Source organism: Lagopus leucura, unplaced genomic scaffold, assembly GCF_019238085.1.
Source record: "Lagopus leucura isolate 7727_CA_CO unplaced genomic scaffold, USGS_WTPT01 Super-Scaffold_100157, whole genome shotgun sequence".
Classification (NCBI taxonomy): domain Eukaryota; kingdom Metazoa; phylum Chordata; class Aves; order Galliformes; family Phasianidae; genus Lagopus; species Lagopus leucura.
Genome location: NW_024962334.1, coordinates 49,979,893 through 49,990,383, shown reverse-complemented (window position 1 = coordinate 49,990,383; position 10,491 = coordinate 49,979,893). Strand labels below are relative to the sequence as shown.

Sequence of the window (10,491 nt, the reverse complement as noted above, 5' to 3'; positions counted from 1 at the left end):
AAGGCCAGGTTGGACGGGGTCCTGGGCAACCTGATCTGAATGTGGATGTTTGGTGGCCCTGCTAGGCAGGGGGGTTGGAACTACGTGATCCTTGGGGTCCCTTCCAACCCGGGTGATTCTGTGATTCTGTGATTCTGTAAACATGGAAATCTGCATTTTTAGGTATCTAAATAGTTTTGAAAGTCTGGTTGTTTAGAAGTTGTTTAGAAAGTCTTCTCTTTTGAGTACGAGTCGTGACTTTCTTACAGAAATTTGTCTTGAAGACCCATTCCTCCTCTTGCTTGGAACACCACATCGGTGCCTATCTGTTGTTTACATGAAACAGGGATTTTTCTCTGTTCCTAGATACAGTGGAATGTGTCTGCAGCCTTTGTGTCAGACTTATTTAGAAGTGCAAACCAAGCTTCACTTACGTAATCTGCAGTAATAGATTTGAATAGCTGTGTCATAGTACTTCTCTTTGGATACTGCAAGTATTGAGACAGATAACTCTGCTCATATCATCCAAAAATATGTACCATTTAGTGGGTGTTACAGGCATTGTGAGTAACTATTTACATACCTGGCATAGCTCTGGATGAGTATTTGAAGACAAGTAGAGTTGGTTTAAGTAATGGAATTTTCACCCAGCAGTTGATCTTTCTGGGACGTTTTTCATTTCAGCCTTTCAAGAGAAGAAACATTTCTAAAAAAATCAGAAATGCCAAGTTGTGATTTTCCCTATTTTTGCATGCATGTTCAAATGAAAATGCCAGACCCTTCATTTCATTTTTGTTTTGAAATTGGCATATTTCAGATTTCTCGAATCAAGATGAAACGCTTCAGTTTGTCCCTTCAGTGTTGGTAATCAAGGTCCTTGGTAAATCGCTCTTCTGTAATTAATTGGCATTCTTATAAGAAAATGGAAGGTTAACGACAAAATTGTATTAAACCACGGTTATCATAAAACAGTATTGTTTAAGAGGCAGAGATGTTTCCAACCAAAACTAAACAAAGATGTGCGCTTGGTTCAACAAAAAGAAGATGGGCATTTTAATTAAAGGATATTGAAATGTTTCTTTCTGACAGCAATACTCTTCCTAATATTTTCCACTCCATGAATATTTTCTTGAGCTTTCAGTCTGAAACGTAATTAGAAGGAAAAAATAATACATTATTTTTCATGGTGAGGAAGCATTTATGGTGGCTTGAAAGACAGAGCGCTGAATGATGAGTTGTGTCAAATGAAAGAGGAGGACCAAGTGCTGTTCAGCCCATCAAGAACTGAGCTGAAAAGGGGCTGCAGGATCATGGAGCCTCAAAGCTTTTAGGTGATGGAGCACCTTCCTTAGAGCAGCCAGATCTGAGGGCAGGTGCTTCCCACATCTGTGCAGATGGCAGACAGTGTGCACTTGTGATCCTGCCAAATGGAAGGATGGGGTGAATTGCTGATAGGCAGTTCCTATCGTTTTGCTTTGGCTGACTGGCTTTGACTCCTATTTCTTGGATCCTTGATATTCTCAATGTAACGATCTGTCTTGCTTATCTTCATTTACATTCTATGGACGTATTTACTTTTAGGCACCTTTTATGCTCGAACAAAAAAAAAGAAAGAAAAAAAAAGAGAAAAAGATTGTAATTCATTTGACTTGCATCCCATGTCTACCTTAGGATGAGACAAATAATCTCTTATAATGCTGTTCTCTCCTTTACTAACAAGACAGTTTAAATGACCTACTCAAGTAGAGGCTCTACACCATGAAAGTTGTGTAGTCAAACAAATTCAATAAATGGGAGGTGAACTGCAGTGTTAATAAAGCAAAGCATTATTTATGATGAAAAAATTGTCTCAACTATCCTAACCAAGCAATGGACTTTAGATATGCTGTTATGTAAAATGGGAGAAATTCTGGCACCATTACTACTAATTCTCTGAAAATATCACTCTCGTTTTCTATGATAGCCAAAAAAAAGAAGGAATGCATTGGGAGTTGAGGTGATATGAGAACATCATAAAATCTCTGTAGGGTATTTGCAGAAATGTAGTCTTGTCTCACCAGGTTGCTCACCAAGTAACACAGTAGAACTCAAACACATTGGAAGACATGAACTAGAAAATTTCCCTTTCTTCTGGAGTCACCATCCTGGAAGTGTTCAGGAAATGTTTGGATGTGATGCTAAGGGACACGGTTTAGTGTGGAAATATTGGTGGTAGGTGGATGGTTGATCTTGGAGATCTCTACCAACACTGGAGATTCTGTGATTCTGTGAGTAGCTTTTGTGCGAGCACAGATTAATTCTTTTCTCTACAGTATTGGAAAGGGACAGCTTGGATGTGATAAAAGTGCAGAGATCCTTGATAAGGTTGGACAAGGAATAACATCATTTTTTTGCAGAGTCCAGATGTTTGACTGTCATGGAAATGATCACAGCTCGTATTTAAAGCAAACTGTGCTACTTCTTCATCCGCAGCATAAGTAGCTTCCAGTGCTGGGAGATGAGGAAGCTGGCAGTATGAAGAGGCTCACATAAATTTAGACAAGTGCTGGGAAGGTGCACGCTTCCCTTAAGCCCTCCCTGTGCTCCAGTTTTCTGTGCTGCCTTGGTGCTTGCTGCTGCTGGCTGGGTGCTGGGTTAGCCTGGCTTTGGCCTGGCTCTGTGCTTTTTACATTGCTGCTGATTTATTTCTTGCAAATGGAAATTCCAGACTTCAGCCAGCTCTGTCGGGCAGTTGCTCTAAATCACTGAAACTCGAAGTATTTTTATGGAAGGGGCACAGACAGCCAGGAAAGGCAGAGTTTTGCACTGCTTTGTAGATTTTGTTAATGAGTTTGTCATACTCTGCACGCTAATGATCAGCATTGGTAGAACTGATAACGAATGGCCAAAGAGGAGTGAGAATTCCTGAGGAAGTTGCTCAGAACGTGCTGTTGTTTCTGGTACAGGAAGGAATGCTGGTCACTAACAATTGTAATTGTAATTTTTGTTTTTTTTAAACAACCAGTGATGAAATAAAAAAACATTGGAGTTGTTATACGAGCTCCAGGAGCTGATCTTTGTGAACGTGAAAGATACTTACATCTCCATCTTAAGAGCTGCAAGATATTTTCCATGCAGCTGGGAAGGACTGAGCCAGAGCAGGCAGTGAGCTTACATGGATACCATCCCATCACATCTAGCCCTCTGCACCTTCTGAATGTGCTGATCAGTAAAAAAAGCTTTGGTATATTGGTATGTGGCTGTTTTTTATCTGCTCATCCGAAAGCCCTTAAATGTCTGCTTCTTACCAACCAGAAACGTTGCCCATTATCATTGCCATAATTTGCTTGGTCGATGTAATAACTTCATTGAATAAAATTCTCTTTACCAGAACCTACTAGAGCTAAGGAAATGCCTTAAATTCCCCTGTGGAAAAACAGTGTATTGCCATTTTCAAGCTACCTTCACGAAACTAAGTAGAGTCTCTGCTGAAGCACAGACCTGTGCTAAGCACAAATATGCTGACCACTACAGTCAGAGCAGTGTTTGCAGTCTGTTTCGTTGCCTCCTGCATGGATACTTTATCATTTGCTGATAGAAGATGGCAAATGCAGTGCTGCAGTCAGCACTGGTCACTTGGTTATCTTTTCACTTTTTTCTCTCAAGTGTTTGCGTGAGAATAAAGAAAACAAAGGCGCTATCTGTAAAGAAAAGAAAATGCAGTTGTGCAAGTTGAGAGGCATTCGAGTGCTTTATTAATATTGGCCACTAATAAACCTAAGAAAATATGCACCAATGCATATTTTCTTTTTTTGTGATTCCGTAGCTCTGTTAACTACCCTGCTGTAGCCTTTTCTCTTCCAGAAATACGTACAGACCCATTTCAAAATGATATGTGCTGTTCTCCATTTGTGAACTTAGCAAGTTTTGGTGTTGTCTCTTTTCTTTTTCCCTTTCTTTTTCGTGTTGTTCATTTTTTGGGTTGTTTTCTCTTTGTTTGCTTTGGGTTTTCTTTTCAGAGGCTGATGCCTTTTTATTTAACAGGATAATGATTTGATTGCTAGGCCTTGTGGCATCTAGTAATTCTGCTCTTAATTATTAGCAATTAATCTTATCTATACATGAACAAATCTTTTACTTACATACAATTTGCACACATACATGCTAATCTTTTACATGCATACAACTTTACATACAGTCCAAGCTATGTTCTCTGTTCTTGAGTGCTGAGTTGTCCTTCCTGTGATGCCATGGGCTGCAGTCCCTCTCTGGCTATGCAGAGCCTCTCTCTCCAGCATTTGCAGAACTACAGAGCCTTCCTAAATGTACGTTGCTCATCTTAAGAATCTAAATTTTAATTGCTCAGAGGATCTTGGAAGAGTTTTGCACAGTTGTCATTATTATGCCATGCAATGTGCTCAAACTCACGGTGTGCCAACTTGGCTTCGCTTCTGTAAGTATTTGGTTGTGAGTTGCATGCCAGTAATCTTCCTGCTTTGGTACATTGGCAAATTGTATATGTATGTAAGTATTTAAATACAGCAATTTTGTCTCCACTTTTCCTGTCTCTGTAGTACAGCATTTCCTTGTGAGTTGCACTGTTATATGTGCATATCTACACAATTTATTTATAGTATGGCAATACCTATGAATTTTAATAAAGATCAAAAGCCCTCTGTCAAACAGGGAGAAAGGCTGAGGCCCACAAAGTAAGGCTGTCTTTGCTCCGTTAGACACTTTTTTATTGAGAGAGGAATAAGATAAGCATCGTTGTAATGATATGAATGAGACATTTTCTTCTGTATCCTTGCCCAGCTCTATCATTGTGAAATAACCCAGATTCTGGTATGTTACTTTACACTCAGCCTCTTCCAATCACATAGGGCATAAAAAATAAAGCGATTCTGTGTTGGCACTGTGGGTGGAACAATAATCCTCTGCCCTCGATCCGTTTTCTTTAACAGACACCTTTTCCTGTCGCTGAGCCGATCTCTAATTTAGAGTTCCCTTAAATTGCACCTATTCCCATTTTAAAATCCATTCCCATTTAGTTTTGCTGGTGACGAAAGGCTGTCTGTGAAATCACCATTGGCTTGCCCAATGGCAAAAGCAATTCCAAGTTCACATAAAAGATCTAGTCGCATAGGTGTACTCTGTTCTTGCTGGAAATAGGTATTTTTTATGAACCTATTGAAAAAGAAACAGTTTCCCCCCACTTGAGAATGCCTGGAAGACCATCAACAAGGGGAAATTACGTGTGTGACCAGTTTTCATTCATTGCTTACTGTTGTGTAACATAAGTACATGTCATCGTGCATTTTACCACTTAGACTTTTGGTGTCGGAAAAAGATAAGCAGTTCTGTTTAAGGGAAAACAGCTATTAATTATGTTGCAGTGCAAAATACTAAGCAACTTGACCTCTCTGAAAAATACACATTGGACGTGTGACTGTTTGTGGCTTTACAATATGGAGGAAGCATGAGAGTAGATCTACCAAAGGACAGCAAGCAGGCGAGTTTGTTGGGATCCAGTCCTTGCTAGGGAAGACACCAGTCCTTGTTTCTCTGGGTAAGTGAACTTCTGTGGCTGCTGCTAGAGAGATTGCATGCAATTGATGATCACTAGGATCTTTCATGCATTTGGTGTTCTGTTGTGTGAATTGGACAGAGGTCTTTCAAGCTGAGCATTCACTGGACAAATATTGGCTTTATTTATGTGGAATCTTAATGAAGCACAGATTTCAGCTCCATCTGCTGAGAAGCAATAAGCTAAGGAATGTGCTTGATAGAATTTCCTATTTCTTCTTCAAAGAGACAAGAAGGGCAGTGTAGTAAGTAAGACAGCCTTAACAATGTTGGAAGGAGGGTGAGGGACTGTGATCTGAAGCTCAGAGGTGAATATGCAGTGGAATATATTGATAAATGAACTGTCACCTTGCAACACTTGGGAGAGGGACTAAGAGATAAAGCCAGACATGATGGTAGAATGGGATTTTGCAGACAAGCTAAAAGAGAGTAGGGTGAGACTAAACACAAACATGCACATGTGTCAAATAAGATCGGGAGATAAGGAAGATTTATATCTGCTAGATATGGAACGTATCCCAAGTGGCAACACAACCACTAAGGCAAGAAGGATTTAAATTAGGCTGGAAGAAGTTTGCTGCACTGAAGAAGAGAGAACAAAAGTTACTGATAGGAAAACAACAGCAACAAGAAACTGAATTCACCAAAAATGGAAGAACTGAGAAAACAAAGCAAATGTTCTGGGTCTGCACATTCATTCTGTCTGACATCTCACTGTGTAAGAGCCTGATATATTGGGAAAAAAATTAAGGAAAAGAACTGGAATATGCACAAATAATGAAGAGACATTTGACTCTTCACTCCCTGTTAAGAAAATTTGAGAAGCCTGTAAACAGCATGGGTCCATAAAACAGAAAGGTGGACACTCTGCAGAGAGGTGGGATGTTTGGTGTGGATATGCAACAGAAAGAGTTCTTATGGTAACAGGGGAAAAGTCAAAGAGAATTATTAGCTAAATTGAAAAAAACCACACCTTAGCACCATCAGAATAAAATCAGTTACTGGTGAGATGATGAGCTTTTTGCATTTGGTGTCACGCCATATGAGAAGTCATTTACTAATGTGATGACAGGAGATATTTGAGGAATGGTATGGATGATAACCAAAGGTACTCAGAAGAGACTTATCAACGTGGAGAAAGTTACTGATAAAATCCATCAGTGATCAGTCTGGAATTAAATTTCCTTCATATTCCTTCAGTGATGTTGGGAAAAGGGAGTGGTGTGCTATTGAAATGTAATGATCATTCAAGGCTGAGAGATGCTGGCAGTACAGAGAAGGAATCAGGTTCTGAAGAAAAGTTGGCTCAGCTTTGTGAATAGCAGAAGAGTTTATTTTAACTCCAGAAATTACACGGTCTTGCAAACAGGGGACTCTGCTGTTCTGTGGGGGTTCATCAGTTGTAAATGGGAGGATAAGGAGTTGAGGAGAGTCGTGGAGCGACTGGAGAATGACGTTGATCCAGTAATAAGAAGTAGCCTTGGATTTGCTCTTAGGCGGTTTCAGTGTAAATAGTTTGAGGAGGAGGAGGAGGAGTAAAAGGTTGTGCAAAGTATTTACATGTCCTCGCTGGAACACCATCCACCCATAGATGCTGGAAGAAGTGTAGGTGAAGGGAAGAGCAGGGGAATGAGAAATCTGTCTTATAAAAGAAAAAGTTTATCTGTTGTGGCCTGAAAAACAAGTTTTGAGACAGGACGTGGCTATCTTCTGCAATATGGGAGACAACTGGGGCTAAGGGAACAAGAAGGACTGAGAAGCATTATTTGATTCAAAGAACAGCATTAAGACAATGTGAAAAAGCATCCGTAACTTCATAAACCTAGTCAGATTACAAGCAGATTTCAGGTTCCTAAGCTACCCCTGTGAAAAATATGGGAAGCCAAGAAAGCCACCAAGGAATGTTATCTGTTAAAGAGTCTGAGATGGCCAGAGTTTATCAGACAGATACAGAGAACATCATTTTCCTTTCTTCCCCATGTCTGCAACTCTGCTTTATCCCAGCTGTAGTCCATACCACAGCTAATATACATTGCTCTGGCAAGTTTCTGAGATGTGCATTTAATAAGACTGTCTATTTAGGATTAAAAGTCCATCTAGCTTGTTACTCCATCTTTGAGAGTGGAAAGCTGTGGCTGGGAGACTATGTAAGACACGGGGTGAATAGAGGGCAGTAATTGTGCTGGTGTTTTCTCCATCTTTCTGATGGTAGGTAATTCAGAGACTTCCAAAGCTGGCAGTTGTATCCAGACTGTTTGTGTATTATCTCTTGATGAACCCATGCCCTATGAACACAGCTAAACTTTTTGGAACCCTTTGATTCTTTTGGCCTCCGTGGCACTCTGTGGCAACGAGTTCCCCAGTGTTGTGTGCCCTATGAAAGTGTTCTTCCTTTTTTTGTTCTTGAACTGCTTGCCTGGTAGTTGTACAGATCATTGCCTGGTTCACGTTATGAACAGCGCTGTGTAAATGGCCCTTCTTCATTTCCTAATCACTGAGAAATTGTTGGTCCTCTGTTGTACATCAGTTGTCTCCTTTCTTAGTAGAGTGGTCTGTGCAGTCACTTCTCGTAAGAAAGCCGCTCCATTTCTTGGCAGGGATTTCTTGCCTGCATTAGAAACAGCGTGGCCAGCAGGAGCAGGGAGGTGATCATCCCCCTGTACTCAGCACTGGTGAGGCCGCACCTCGAGTGCTGTGTTCAGTTTTGGGCCCCTCACTACAAGAAAGACATTGAGGCCCTGGAGCGTGTGCAGAGAGGGGCAACGAAATGGTGAGGGGTCTGGAGCACAAATATGAGGAGCGGCTGAGGGAGCTGGGATTGTTCAGTGTGGAGAAGAGGAGCTCAGGGCAGACCTCACTGCACTGTACAACTTCCTGAAGGGAGGCTGTGGTGCAAAAGGGTCTGGCCTCTTCTCCCAGGCAAATAGTAGGACCCGAGGAAATGGCCAGAAGTTGTACCAGAGGAGGTTTAGGTTGGACATGAGGAGAAACTTTTTCTCTCAAAGGGTGGTCAGGCACTGGAATGGCTGCACAGGGAGGTGGTGGAGTCGCCGTCCCTGGTGGTGTTCAAGAGGCGCCTGGATGAGGAGCTATGAGAGATGGTTTAGTGCTTGTGGCACTGATAGGAATGGGAGGGGGGTTGGACTGGATGATCTTGCAGGTCGTTTCCAACCTTGTGATTCTGTGATTCTTCTGGACCTCTGAACTTTCCTGTTCTGCTCTGTCTTTGTGCAGCCTGACCCGCCATGAGATCGACTCACCTATGCTGTCCTTGAAGTCCTCTTCTGCATTCTTCCAAAGTAACATTTTCTCCTAGAAAAAAAAGTACTGCCGAGAAAAGCAAGAGAGGGAAAATGTAAACTAGGGAAACCAAATGCTTAATTTCTCTTGAATCACTGATTTTATGACTTAATGTGGGAGCGTTTGTGCATTGCTTTTAGTTGGCTTGTCTGAGCAAGGACAGTCTCTTGTTAAAGCTGGCTATGGAATGTTCTTATTTCTATAGCAACTGTATTTCTCAGCTTGTAAACTAAAAATATATACTCAGTCTGCCCGTACTACTGGTGTATTTGTGAGCATGACTTATCTTTCCAAACTTTGGTATGCAATGACAGGATGGCCAAACCCAAGCCATAGGAGGCTCCTTTACACTCACCAAACAGGGAAAACACATTTCCCTGTATTTTCCTGTGCTCTACAAATGATCTGAGGTTCTGTAAGTTATTATCAGGACATACTAGTTTCTCCCCCTGTACTGAAATGTAAAGAAGAGTGGTTGGATGAAGACTGTGCATCCACCTTCAGGTATAAAAAATTGGCTGGTCCCTATCTAACAGGCATATTAGCTTTGTCATCTTCCCAGTCTTGTCCATTCCCTTTCCTTCAGGAAATCACAGCAGTTCAGAAATGAATGGTTTTGATTTTAGGGGCATAATGTGTGCTCCTAAATGCAAACTTGAGGGAATGGCCTATAGTTGTGCCAGAAGAGGTTCAGGTTGGATATTAGGAACAGTTTCTGCTCTGAAAAAGTGGCCAGGCACTGGAATGGGCTGCCCAGGGAGGTGGTGGGGTCACCCACATGGGAAGTGTTTCAGAAATGTTTAGATGTTGTACTGAAGGACGTGGTTTAGTGGGCAAATGCTGGTGGTAAGTGGATGGTTGGACTGGATGATCTTGGAGGTCTTTTCCAACCTTGGTGATTCTGTGATTCTATCTTTGAAAAAGTCTCCAAAGGGATGAAAGAAAGTCAGTGTGATTCTACTACAAAATAAGGCAGTAATAAAAACACACTCGTGTTTTTGCCAAATTGAAGCCAGTGCCCTCTTGTACTGCGCACTGTCCAGCTCCATTTGCTAAACATAAGCTCATTGTGGTCAAAAAGATCCTGGTTTAAAATCTTTGCTCGATGTGTTCATCTCAGAGGGACGTATTACCTTCAAGATGAAGATAATTTGCTTCAGAAAATGGAGCAGAGCGTTGAGTACTCTGATGGCTTAATTGCTTTTCACATCAGATCTGCCCCCTGAAACACAAGCACTTCCTATTCGGCGTTAATGCCCTGTATCAGCAGATCTGATGGCTCTTACCTGCATTTCTACCTGAGTACATCTGCATTTCAAGAACTTTGTGAAATTGCCAGGTAAGTGAAGAAGGTGACAAAGACAGAACGGATGCCACCTCCTTCATTTTATTTTTTTTCCTTAACAGAGGGGCTCTTCCCTTCTTTTTTAAACACTCGTTTATAGCCTTTGCAGTGTGCCAGTATTAAAAAAAAAAAAGAAAGAGGAACACTTACACAATAAACCCGTCGCCCATCCTGTCATTTTTCCACATCCCCATTGTAATTATTTGAAATCCTTGTGCTTGAAGAGGAGTTTTTCTCCCTCCCAGCCCAAATTCTATTTTGGGAGTAGACTTGTAATTGTGTGTTTGTTAATATAGCTGTCT

General features: G+C 41.3%; 1 protein-coding gene across 1 annotated transcript in view; it reads left to right on the top strand.

Moving 5' to 3' along the window:
- Positions 1-5,500: 5,500 nt before the first annotated feature.
- LOC122189782 (probable ubiquitin carboxyl-terminal hydrolase MINDY-4) overlaps positions 5,501-10,491 on the top strand; it is a gene marked incomplete at its 5' end in the record, with an annotated part of 31,734 nt that continues 26,743 nt past the window's right edge. The window contains one exon of the mRNA XM_042889158.1: positions 5,501-5,527. Within this exon, the coding sequence (XP_042745092.1) occupies positions 5,501-5,527 (27 nt within the window). The remainder of the gene's footprint in view (positions 5,528-10,491) is intronic.